Source organism: Cherax quadricarinatus, chromosome 6 (genome assembly GCF_038502225.1).
Source record: "Cherax quadricarinatus isolate ZL_2023a chromosome 6, ASM3850222v1, whole genome shotgun sequence".
Lineage (NCBI taxonomy): Eukaryota > Metazoa > Arthropoda > Malacostraca > Decapoda > Parastacidae > Cherax > Cherax quadricarinatus.
Genome location: NC_091297.1, coordinates 47,265,550 through 47,278,392, shown reverse-complemented (window position 1 = coordinate 47,278,392; position 12,843 = coordinate 47,265,550). Strand labels below are relative to the sequence as shown.

Here is a 12,843-nt window from a genome sequence, read left to right as displayed (position 1 = left end):
AGACACTACTAAAGTCACCTTCAGACTTCACAATGAGGCAGCCATTAATAACTTCACAACAGCAGTAACAAACATTGACTGGCACACTGAGCTAGAAATCTATACAGATATTGATGAATGTATTAATAATTTTCTAAAAAAGACCCAATACCTCTATAACAAGCACTGCCCTAAAAAAACTAAACAGATGACAGCTAAGACTGAACAGTCCCTGGCTAACACCCAGCATTCTCAAATCCATAAATACAAAACACCTATATGAAAAACAGTACAGAATGGGCCACATAACCAGAGACCAAACAAAACGTTACTCGTCAATCCTAACCAGCCTGATAAGAGCAAAAAAATTGTATTATGAGAACAGATTATCCAACTTACGAGGTGATATAAAAAAGACCTGGAAAACCCTATCAGAAATTCTAGGGACAAAAAAGATATCACGAAATAGTGAAATTAAATTAGCAAAATCAGATGAACCCCAACTCCCACCAACAGAAACAGCAAACAGACTCAATGATTTCTTCTCCACTATAGGAAAAAACCTTGCCAATAAAATCCCAAGCTCAGATACCCCACTAAATGACTACCTCACTGGCAACTACCCGAGCACACTGTTCCTAGCTCCGACTAACCCATACGAAGTCTCCCTTATTATCAACACGCTAAAAAACAAGACAGGAGATTTAAATATCTTACCACCCTTTATATACAAAAAAGTGTCAAGTGCTATCACCAATCATTGCAACACTAACAAATCCATTGAATCTTCTACCTTCCCTACAGTTCTCAAAATAGCAAGGGTCACCCCGATCCATAAAAGGAGGAGACCAAACAGAGTTGAATAACTATAGGCCAATATCCAACTTACACCCTCTCTCAAAAATCTTCGAAAAATTAATTCATAAATGAATCTACTCCTACCTCATCTCCCAAAACATACTCAACCCCTGTCAATTTGGATTCAGGCCTAATAAAAATACTAATGATGCTATTATATACATGCTAGAACATATATACACTGCAATAGAGAAAAAAGAAGTCCCACTGGGGATCTTCATTGACTTACGTAAAGCTTTTGATACAGTTGACCATGACTTGCTCCACATAAAATTGTCACACTATGGTATAAGAAGGCACTCCCTCAACTACCTCAAGTCATACCTCATCAACAGAACCCAATATGTGCACACAAATGGAGCAAACTCTTCCGCACAACCAATTACAGTTGGTGTCCCACAGGGAAGTGTCCTTGGCCCTCTTCTCTTTCTCCTATATATAAATGACCTATCGAATGCTTCGCATTTACTCAAACCCACACTATTTGCAGATGACACTACATACATCTTCTCTCACCCGAGCCCAGTCATGCTAGCCAGTGCTGTAAATACTGAATTACAGAAAATATCTACCTGGATGAGGACTAACAAACTTACACTAAACATTGACAAAACCTACTTCATTCAGTTTGGTAACACAGCTACAGATGTCCCTCTTAACATAATGATAAACGGATCACCTATCACAAAGCTAACAGAGGGAAAATTCTTAGGAACCCACCTTGATAATAGACTCAAATTTCATACACATATACAACAAATTTCTAAGAATATTTCCAAGACCGTAGGCATACTATCGAAGATACGGTACTATGTTCCACAGTCAGCCCTCCTGGCCCTATATCACACTCTTATTTACCCCTATCTCACCTATGGAATTTGTGCATGGGGCTCAACAACAATGAACCATCTCAGACCACTAATTACCCAGCAAAAGGCTACAGTCAGAATAACAAATTCCCACTACAGGCAGCACACTCCACCAATATTCAAAACACTAAACCTACTCACCATACAAAACATCCATACTTATTACTGCACCTACTACATACATAGAACACTTAACTCTGATATTAACCCTCCCCTCAAACATCTCCTTACCAACCTCAACAGAACTCATGAACATAACGCAAGGCACGGATCACTCTTTGATGTTCCTCGTGTCCATCTCATGCTATGCAAAAACTCAATGCACATAAAATGCCCTAAAATCTGGAATTCAATACCTGTAAATATAAAAGAAACACTACCTGTTTATAAATTCAAGTCTCTTCTCAAAGATCACTTACTCACCCAAAACCAAATAAATACTGAATAACTGAACCTTATAAATTGTATATCTTAAGCGTTTCTCATAATTATATCACATAAATGTTAAACCTAAGACCCAATCTAACTTTGTTATTTTTTAAATACACTACCTAACAGAATACTCCATTCTACAGAATGTACAGCAATGCATGCAACCATATGACCTGCCTTTGTAATACTCATTTGTGCTTTATAGTTATCTGTTTACAATAATGTTTTATCACTGATTACATCATTGCTTAGTTAATCTTAAGTTAATTTTAAGCCAGCCCGTAATGCTATGCATACAAGTGGCTTTGGCATACTGCTATTACCCGTATTTTTTTGTACCTCTGTACGTTCAAATTATTAAATAAATAAACCAGACAGCCGTTCAGTATGGTGGATTTGGTCCATTTCATGGTGATTTTAACCCTTTCAGGGTCGACAGGCCCTCTCCCAGACTCGTTCTCAGGGTCGAGAAATTTAAAAAAAAAAAATCTTATGAAAAGATTGTTTTTTTTTTTTCATTTTTTTTTCAACAAGTCGGCCGTCTCCCACCGAGGCAGAGTAACCCAAAAAAGAAAGAAAATACTTTCATCATCATTTAACACTTTCACCTCACTCGCACATAATCACTGTTTTTGCAGAGGTGCTCAGAATACAATAGTTTAGAAGCATATACATATAAAGATACACATGTAGGCTAAAAAAAAAACTTTTGCCATCAACACTTACCAAGATATGGAGGCGTAAAGTTGACAGAAAATGAGCCACATGTGGCATCATCGCTAACTGCCGGTCACCCTGTATTTTTTTTTTTTGTACTTTTTCTATTATTTTTTTTTTTTAAGTAACTTTTATGGCCTGTGAAACTAATATGAGCACTATTTTTAAGTTTTTTCTCTTTAATTACTACACAATAACTGCACAAACACTGTTGTCACTACACTGTTTAGAAAGCTTGTTTACACAAACGAACGATATAAAATGTTGTTTATTACTATTTTTCTATATTTTATATACACGTATACAGTCACAGAACATGTTTATGGAAGTTCTGCAGCCTGTGGAACTCTTTGAAACATGGTGTCATGCACAGTGGTGGTTTACACTCCTCACACATAAAACGAGTGACTCTGCATTGTTGTGGGCACTTTTTTGTATGTGCACAGACGTAATACCTCTTCTAAGCCTTTTTCTTGAAAGCAGTAGCAGGCAGTCATATTAGGAAGTGATCATCATGCTTCAGATGAGAAGGCAGTTGTTGATAATTTAGTGGGTTGTTTTCTATTGCAGGTGTTGTTCCTTGGTACTTGAATACTATTTGTCTGATGACAGAAACAAAATTCGCCATATAGTGGTTAGTTTCTAGTCCTCATTTTTTTTTTTTTTTTTCAACAAGTCGGCCGTCTCCCACCGAGGCAGGGTGACCCAAAGAAGAAAGAAAATCCCCAAAAAGAAAATACTTTCATCATTATTCAACAATTTCACCACACTCACACATTATCACTGTTTTTGCAGAGGTGCTCAGAATATAACAGTTTAGAAGCATACACATATAAAGATAAACAACATATCCCTCCAAACTGCCAATATCCCAAACCTCTCCTTTAAAGTGCAGGCATTGTACTTCCCATTTCCAGGACTCAAGTCCGACTATATGAAAATAACCGGTTTCCCTGAATCCCTTCACTAAATATTACCCTGCTCACACTCCAACAGATCATCAGGTCCCAAATACCATTCGTCTCCATTCACTCCTATCTAACACTCTCACGCACGCTTGCTGGAAGTCCAAGCCCCTCGCCCACAAAACCTCCTTTACCCCCTCTCTCCAACCCTTTCAAGGACGAGCCCTACCCCGCCTTCCTTCCCCTATAGATTTATATGCTTTCCATGTCATTCTACTTTCATCCATTCTCTCTAAATGACCAATCCACCTCAACAACCCCTCTTCTGCCCTCTGACTAATACTTTTATTAACTCCACACCTTTTCCTAATTTCCACACTCCGAATTTTCTGCATAATATTAAACCACACACTGCTCTTAAACAAGACATCTCCACTGCCTCCAACCGTCTCCTCGCTGCTGCATTTACCACCCAAGCTTCACACCCATATAAGAGTGTTGGTACTACTATACTTTCATACATTCCCTTCTTTGCCTCCATAGATAACGTTTTTTTTTGACTCCACATATACTTCAACGCACCACTCACCTTTTTTCCCCTCATCAATTCTATGATTAACCTCATCCTTCATAAATCCATCCACCGACACGTCAACTCCCAAGTATCTGAAAACATTCACTTCATCCATACTACTCCTCCCCAATTTGATATCCAATTTTTCTTTATCTAAATCATTTGATACCCTCATCACCTTACTCTTTTCTATGTTCACTTTCAACTTTCTACCTTTACCCACATTCCCAAACTCATCCACTAACCTTTGCAATTTTTCTTTAGAATCTCCCATAAGCACAGTATCATCAGCAAAAAGTAACTGTGTCAATTCCCATTTTGTATTTGATTCCCCAAAATTTAATCCCATCCCTCTCCCGAACACCCTAGCATTTACTTCCCATCTATAAATATATTAAACAACCATGGTGACATTACACATCCCTGTCTAAGACCTACTTTTACTGGGAAGTAGTCTCCCTCTCTTCTACACACCCTAACCTGAGCCTCACTATCCTCATAAAAACTCCTTCCAGCATTTAATAACTTACCACCTATTCCATATACATGTACAGTACTTGCAACATCTGCCACATAGCTCCTCTATCCACTCTATCATATGCCTTTTCTAAATCCATAAATGCAATAAAAACTTTATCTAAATACTGTTCACACATATGCTTCAATGTAAACACTTGATCTACACATCCCCTACCCACTCTGAAACCTCCTTGCTCATCCACAATCCTACATTCTGTCTTACCTCTAATTCTTTCAATTATAACCCTACCGTATACTTTTCCTGGTATACTCGGTAAACTTATTCCTCTATAATTTTTACAATCTCTTTTGTCCCCTTTCCCTTTATATAAAGGGACTATACATGTTCTCCGCCAATCCCTAGGTACCTTCCCCTCTTTCATACATTTATTAAACAAAAGTACCAACCACTCCAACACTGTATCCCCCCCTGCTTTTAACATTTCTGTCATGATCCCATCAGTTTCAGCTGCTTTACCCCCTTTCATTCTACGTAATGCCTCACGTACCTCCCCCACACTTACATTCTGCTCTTCTTCACTCCTCATCTTATACATATTATAAGCACTGAGCATGGAAATGTCCAGAAGATGGAAAAAGAGTTCTATGTACCACTTATAACTCTTACGAGCACAATCAGCAAACCCAATCTGCATGTCACATTTGTCCACTGAATGCATATTGAAGGTGTAATCAATCACAGCTGCCAGTTTTAGAATGGGTTCATTGGTCTCTATTCTGCCTGCCAGTGTCTGCCATTTCGTTAGGGTGAACTGATGACAACAGTGTGACATCTCGTTTGTCATGCCACCTAAATGCCACGATGTCATTGGCAGCAAACGCCTGCACCTCACATCTACAAGTGCCAGCGTCAAACCTGGGCATATGCTTACGATTTGCACGCACTGTGCCACACACACATCTGTCATGTTCACTCGCAAAAAATCACTGAGCGAGAGGCTTGTGTACCAGTTATCAGTATATAATATGTGCCCCTTACAAAGATATGGTTCCATCATTGTTCTATCCACATCATCAGAGATGCCCAATAACTTCCTGGCATTTTGCAATGTATAAGTTCTAGTATACACAATAACATCCAATACAAGACCACTGTAGCAGTCACAAAGCACAAATAACTTTATACCAAAGTGTTTCCTCTTGCTTGGTATATACTGCTTGAATGAGAGTCTTCCTTTGAACAGAATCAAAGACTCATCAATAACAAGCTTCCTGAAGGGATAAAAGTACATATTGAATTTCTCTTTCAGGTACACAAGCACATTCCTAATCTTATATAACCTGTCGTTTCTGTCAGGCCTGGTTTTTGACTGACAAGTGAAGCATATGTAATAGTAGCACAAATCGATTCACTCTCATTATACCACTGAATCCTGGGGTTGCAATCAGGTGGTCTGTTGACCAGTATGATTCGACACTGTGCTTATACATATGTGGCATAAGCATTATTGTGGCAAAGAGAAGATACATCTCAGCCACAGTTGTCTTCTTCCACTGGTGTAGACATGATTTTGGTGAAAGTCTTGTGTTTGCCATGGTGTAGTCGAAGTATGTGTTGCTTTCCCTGACAATAATTTCCATCAGGGGTTCGTCAAAGAATAACTTGAAACATTCTAGTTCAGTGGCATTGTTCCCAAGTGTGCAAGATGGCCATATTCCACTTTGACTTTCATCAAACTGATGGAGATTGGGAACAAAATTGCCAGCTTCCTGCCAATCCCAGGTGCGGTCTGCTGGTGGGTACTGGATACTGACAGGTGGTTGTGGAGGCTGGTGCTGTGGGTGGGTGGGGTATGGTGGCCTTTGTTGTAGATCAGCTGAGGCAGTGGCGTGGGTGGCAGCATGGCCCACTACTGGTGCCTCACGGCCGGCACCACCACTACCACCACCATGCACATTCCCCATCCCAATTGCAACACTATCATCTTCATTTTCACTATCTGTTCCTGTTGTACAGCCACGGGATGTACTACGAGATGTACTCCTTCCCCCTTGGAATAGCACATGGCACACTACCAGAGCGCATATATTGCCGTATATACTGACACTTCACTGGAGAATATTCCACTTCACTATCGCTACTGGAAGTGCTTTCAAAAGCTTGTAGTTCATATTCACTATCACTATCATCACCAATGCTCGCATCTGAGTCCAGGATATGGAAAAATAGGAGTTTCCTCTTTCATTCTGGTACAACTGAATGTGAACAGGACGGCCCAGCAGCAAACGTGAAAGGTTGAGGGTCGTCTGGGTTTTCCTCGCTATTACCGGTATTATGGTCATTAGTTTCAGTCACAACTTCATCAAAACCTTGAAACTCATCTTCACTGGCACTTCCATCTGTATCAGAACTGTCAGTGGGGAACAAAAATGTCCCAATTCGCTGAGGAGTGAGGAGTTTCTTACCGCAAGGCATGGTGAACAAGGTCTACTAAAATGGCGTTTCCACAATGCGCCACTGGGTCCCAGATTTTTTTTCTACCACACACACACCAACCCCACACACCCATTCTCACATCTAGGCCTACCAGCCTTTTCCCGCTTGATCTGAAGGCGCTAGAATTTATGCGTACTAGTACGCCAACAGCCCTTGCGCACAAGCCGTACTAGTACGTTGGAAACCCTGAAAGGGTTAATCAGAATGTACATGTCGAGCCTTTGTCTGACCAGGTTTTTTGTCCATTTTAACCAACATCCACTTTATGGAAGTTAATTTTTATCAGATCTTTACTGTAGCTGAGACCAAAGCTAATTATACAATAATATGACAAACCATAGAAAAACCGCAAGTCTTTTTTTCCATATAAAATTTATTTCTGAATTACCTTTTGAACGTGGTTAATTTCATCATGCTTTCGTTTCTGATTTCTTGTAATCTTTCGTCCAGCTGTCTGATCACTAAGAAGGTCACCCGTAAGCGTCTTGTCTCCACGCTGATACAATTCTGATAGATCAATTCTGAAGCACAGAATATAATTTTACACTAGCATCATTCACTATCACACAGCATCAAAGCTTTACAAAATATACAATACAATAACTACCAATGTGCTGCTAAGCCATAACTTAGTCATAACTAAGTCATAACTTACTTTTGGATAAGCCAGCTTTCAATTAAATTTCACTAGTAAAAATTTATATATTAAGAATTAATCCAGATGCACTTACAAATAAAACAATTTTCAAACACAAAAGCCACTAGAAAGATGAAATTCTCTGACATGCACATTATTAGGCAACAGAAACAGCCATTCTAACCTTCTCAAACTCAAATGGGTTATACACAAAAACTTCAAAAACTGCAAATACACATCTCTTCATGACAAAATGAAATTTCCCATAGAAACTGTTATCTGATGCATAAAGACTATGATAGTTAAAGACCAAAGTAGCCTCACTGACCCTATTATGTGCATCCCTAAATTACACTATGAATTAATGTGAAATTATTCCACATTAGCAGAATCCTTCATAATTAATTACTCAACACAATAAGCTGATTCTCATATACACTCACTGGCCACTTCATTAGGTACACCTATACAACTGTTTATTCATCTTAGTGAGTAATCAGCCAATCCTAGTGTGTAAGCACCTCAATGCCTAAAAGCATGCAAACATGGTCAAAAGGTTCAGCTGTTCTTCAGATCGTACATCAGAATGGGGAAGAAATGAAATCTGAGCGACTTTGACCATGGTGGCCTGTGGCCTGGTGGCAAAGCTCTCACTTCACATGCTGAGAGGTCCAGGTTCAATTCCCAGCAAGGGTGGAAACATTGGGAGTATTTCCTAACACCTGTTGTCTATGTTTACCAATCAGTAAAAATGGTACTGGGAGTTAGTCAACTGGTGTGGGTAGCATCCTAGGACAAAACTGACCCAATTTGCCCAAAATGCTTTGCATAACAAGCAGCTTTCTACACAGTATTGATGTCGGCTAGGCCTGTATACCACGAGTACTTGTAGAAATATAATATTAATTATTATTATTATTATTGAATGTTGGTGTCAGACAGGACGGTTTAATCATCTCAAACTGCTGATCTCCTGGGATTTTCATGCACAACAGTCTCTAGAGTTTACATAGAATGGTGCAAAAAACAAAACATCCAGGGAATGGAGTTCTGCAGGCAAAAATGCCTTGTTAGTGAGAGAGGTCAGAGGAGAATGGCCAGACTGGATCAAGCTGACAGGAAGGCAACAGTAACTCAAATAACCACATGTTACAAGAGTGGCATGCAGAAGAGTATTTCTGAACGCACAAAACGTTGAAGCTTGAAGCAGAAGAGCTACAGTAGCAGATCACACCGGTTCCACTCCTGTCAGCTAAGAACAGGTAACTGAGGCTAAAGTAAGCACAGGCTCACCAAAACTGGACAGATGAATATTGGAAAAACACTTCATGGTCTCACGAATCACAATTTCTGCTGTGCTATACAGATGGTCGGCTGAGAATTTGGCATAAACCTTTGGGATGCAGTGGAATGGGAGATTCACAGCATAAATGTGCAGCCGACATATCAGCAGCAACTGCATGATACTATCAGGCCAACATGGACCAGAATATTCTAAGGAATATTTCCAGCACCATGCTGAATCCTACTATAAAGAATTTAGCCTCTTCTGGGGGCAAAGGGGCACCCTACCCAGTACAAGAAGGTTGTACCTAATAAAGTGCCCATTAAGTACATTTCTCTCTAAATTTTGGCTAAAAATTTAAGGAAACACCCATATGGTGTATCGTATATTCAAACAAGAGCAATAAAGGACTGTATCCTAGTCATTTCTTTTTTTGGAGGGGGGGGGGGGTGAAACAGTATAAATTTTGTTTACGTCAATTAACCGGTAAACGGTCCAAGCAGATCTACATTCACATGTGTAGTGCTACAAAAGTAGATCTACGTTTTTTTACATATTTTCAAATACAGTGGACCCCCGCTTAACGATCACCTCCCAATGCGACCAATTATGTAAGTGTATTTATGTAAGTGCGTTTGTACGTGTCCTCCATGGGGAAGTGGAACAGAATTCTTCCTCTGTAAGCCATGCATGTCGTAAGAGGCGATAAAAATGCCGGGAGCAATGGGCTAGTAACCCCTTCTTCTGTATACATATGTATACTATTACTAAATTTAAAAGGAGAAACTTTCGTTTTCCCTTTTGGGCCACCCCGCCTCGGTGGGATATGGCCGGTTTGTTGAAAGAAGAAGTTTGTACGTGTATGTTTGGGGGTCTGAAATGGACTAATCTACTTCACAATATTCCTTATGGGAACAAATTTGGTCAGTACTGGCACCTGAACATACTTCTGGAATGAAAAAATATCGTTAACCGGGGGTCCACTGTATAACAAAAAAAAAAAAAGTAGATCAAAGATTTTTTACACATTTTCAAATGTAAAAAAACAAAAAGATCTACTTTTTTTACATACTTTCAAATGTTGAAAAAAACGTATATATACGTTTGGATCGTTTACGGGTTAAATCTCATCCAATGCTACAACAGATTAATTTTGATTTTTAACCTTCAAGCAGCATTCACTTTTATTCATTACAGTGTAACATATTGTTAATAATACACTACCTTTCTTTGGTGACCCATTCATCCAGTCGGCGATTAAGGCCATCGTAGTGTACATAATACTCGTCTTGCATTTCAGCATCATTGTACCGTCTTTGAATGATCTCAGCTGCTTCTAAAATGAGAAAAATAGTGAGCTTCATTATATCCTGAGAAACAGGAAGGCAAAATTGCTGACCTGGAGAATGTACAGAAAACATTCAGGGCACACAAGTACAATAAAGCACTTAAATTACTGGGAAAATTTAAAGTCCCTTGATTTGTATTCCCTGGAATGCAGACAAGAAAGATACATGAGAACACACTTGGAAAATCCTAGAGGGATTAATACCAAACCTGCACATGAAAATCACTCCCTACAAAAGCAAAGGACTAGGCAGGAGATGCAACATTCCCCCAATGAAAAGCAGGGGTGCCACGAGTACACTAAGAGACAACACAATAAGTGTCACGAGCCCCAGCATACATAAGGGGGATCACCAATAGACCCTTGGCCGTCTTCAAGAAGGCACTGGACAGGCACCCAAAGTCAGTACTTGATCAGCCGGGCTGTGGCTCTTGCGTTGGTTTATGTGCAGCCAGCAGTAGCAGCCTGGTTGATCAGACGCTGATCCACCACGAGGCCTGGTTCGAGACTGGGTCACGGGGGCATTGACCCCCGAAACCCTCTCCAGGTATACTCCAGGTATGTACACATGCATGTACATACGTATTTATGTATATGTGCAATAAGATCACATTTAATGATATCACAATATGCAGAACAACCACTGTGAAAATGTAGTGAACTTCCAAGCGCTTTTGTAATTTCTCACATTATCATGGTTCCTTGATAATGTGAGAAATCATTAAATCACTTGGAAGTTCACAATTTTTTCACAATAGACGTTTCATTCCAGCGTACATGCACACGCACGATGATCAAAGATATCCTAAATAAACATATACAGTAACTTCTAATTTGGATATTAACCCTTTCAGAGTTGAGACCTTCAATCCTTAACCCGTAAACGGTCCAAACGTATATATACGTTTTTTTCAACATTTGAAAGTATGTAAAAAAAGTAGATTTTTGTTTTTTTTACATTTGAAAATGTGTAAAAAAAACGTAGATCTACTTTTGTAGCACTACACATGTGAACGTAGATCTGCTTGGACCGTTTACGGGTTAACTCCCAGTCAGGGTCGAAAAATATAAAAAAAAAAAATTATTATTTCTTATGAAATGAAAGAGCATATTTTTGCGAGTTTTAGGCCAAAGAAAAAATTTTGGGATCAATACTTACCGAGATATGGAGGCGTGAAGTTGACGGGAAGTGAACCACTTATGGTAACGCCAACTGCCAATCACGCAGTTGTAGTTTATTTTTTTTTATTTTTTAACATTTTAATTTTCAATAACTTTTATGGCCTGTGAGACCAATATAAGCTATATTTTGGATATACAGTGGACCCTCCATTTTCATCAATCTCTGTTATCACCGATTTCGGTTTCGGTCGACTTTTTTCGTCAATTTTCAGATTCCGTTTTCGTCGATTACCTCAATTTTCATCAATTGTACGGAACCTGTCCAGTGCCCAGAATGCAGACAAAGCCGCCTCCACATGCATTCTCAGCCAGCGTAGCGCTGTTTCTCGGTGAGTGAACATATCCTGCCAGGTCATACGAAACATTTCGTAATAATCCATTGCTTTTGCCACTTGTTTATTGTGTGAAACTGCTAAATAAGCCACCATGGGCCCAAAGAAAGCTTCTAGTGCGAGCCCATTGGTAAAGAATGAGAAACACGATATAAGTCAAGAAAAAGTTTGTAGAAAAATACGAGTGCTGGTGGTAGAGGGTGGTAGTATTTGTGATGGTGGTAGAGGGTGCCTTCTTCAGTGATTCAGCAATTCTACTAATTCCTCCAATGTTGTTGGAGTTATATAGGGCTACAGAAAACACTGCTGCCTCAGCTGCAGCCTTCACCAACATTATGTACAGCTTATGCTCACAGTGGCCCTTATACACCCAACAACAGCAGAATACCTGTTGTTAAAAACATAATAACTTATTTTAATCATTCTGGAGTATATGTCATGTTTCTATGTTATTAATATTGTTTATTATGTCTTATTAGTTGAATTGTGATAGATAAATAAATAAGCCGTAGTGTTGACATTAGTGTCATTCTCCAACAATAAACTCTCCTCCCTCTCCCATCCACCTGGTCTGCCATACACCAAGTCTTTTCAATAAAGGTAAGTGTGATGCTAAGTGTTAATTTATATATTTTATTAGTGCTTTATATTTATTATTATTAAAATAAAAAAAAGCGCTAAACCACAAGGGCTAAACAGCGCTGCAGGGCAGGAAGGAAGCGAGGGTATCAGGTGGCAAAAAGGAGAT

The 12,843-nt window shown here is 39.3% G+C and overlaps 1 protein-coding gene across 11 annotated transcripts in view; it reads right to left on the bottom strand.

Annotated features, from left to right (window-relative positions):
* Positions 1–12,843, bottom strand: part of mof (males absent on the first) — a 510,758-nt gene that overhangs the window by 428,347 nt on the left and 69,568 nt on the right. For all 11 annotated transcript variants that reach the window (XM_070081501.1, XM_070081496.1, XM_070081489.1 and 8 more), the window contains exons 2-3: positions 10,458–10,569; positions 7,700–7,832 (exon numbers count right to left, since the gene is read on the bottom strand). In XM_070081501.1, coding sequence (XP_069937602.1) covers positions 7,700–7,832; positions 10,458–10,569 — 245 coding nt within the window. The remainder of the gene's footprint in view (positions 1–7,699; positions 7,833–10,457; positions 10,570–12,843) is intronic.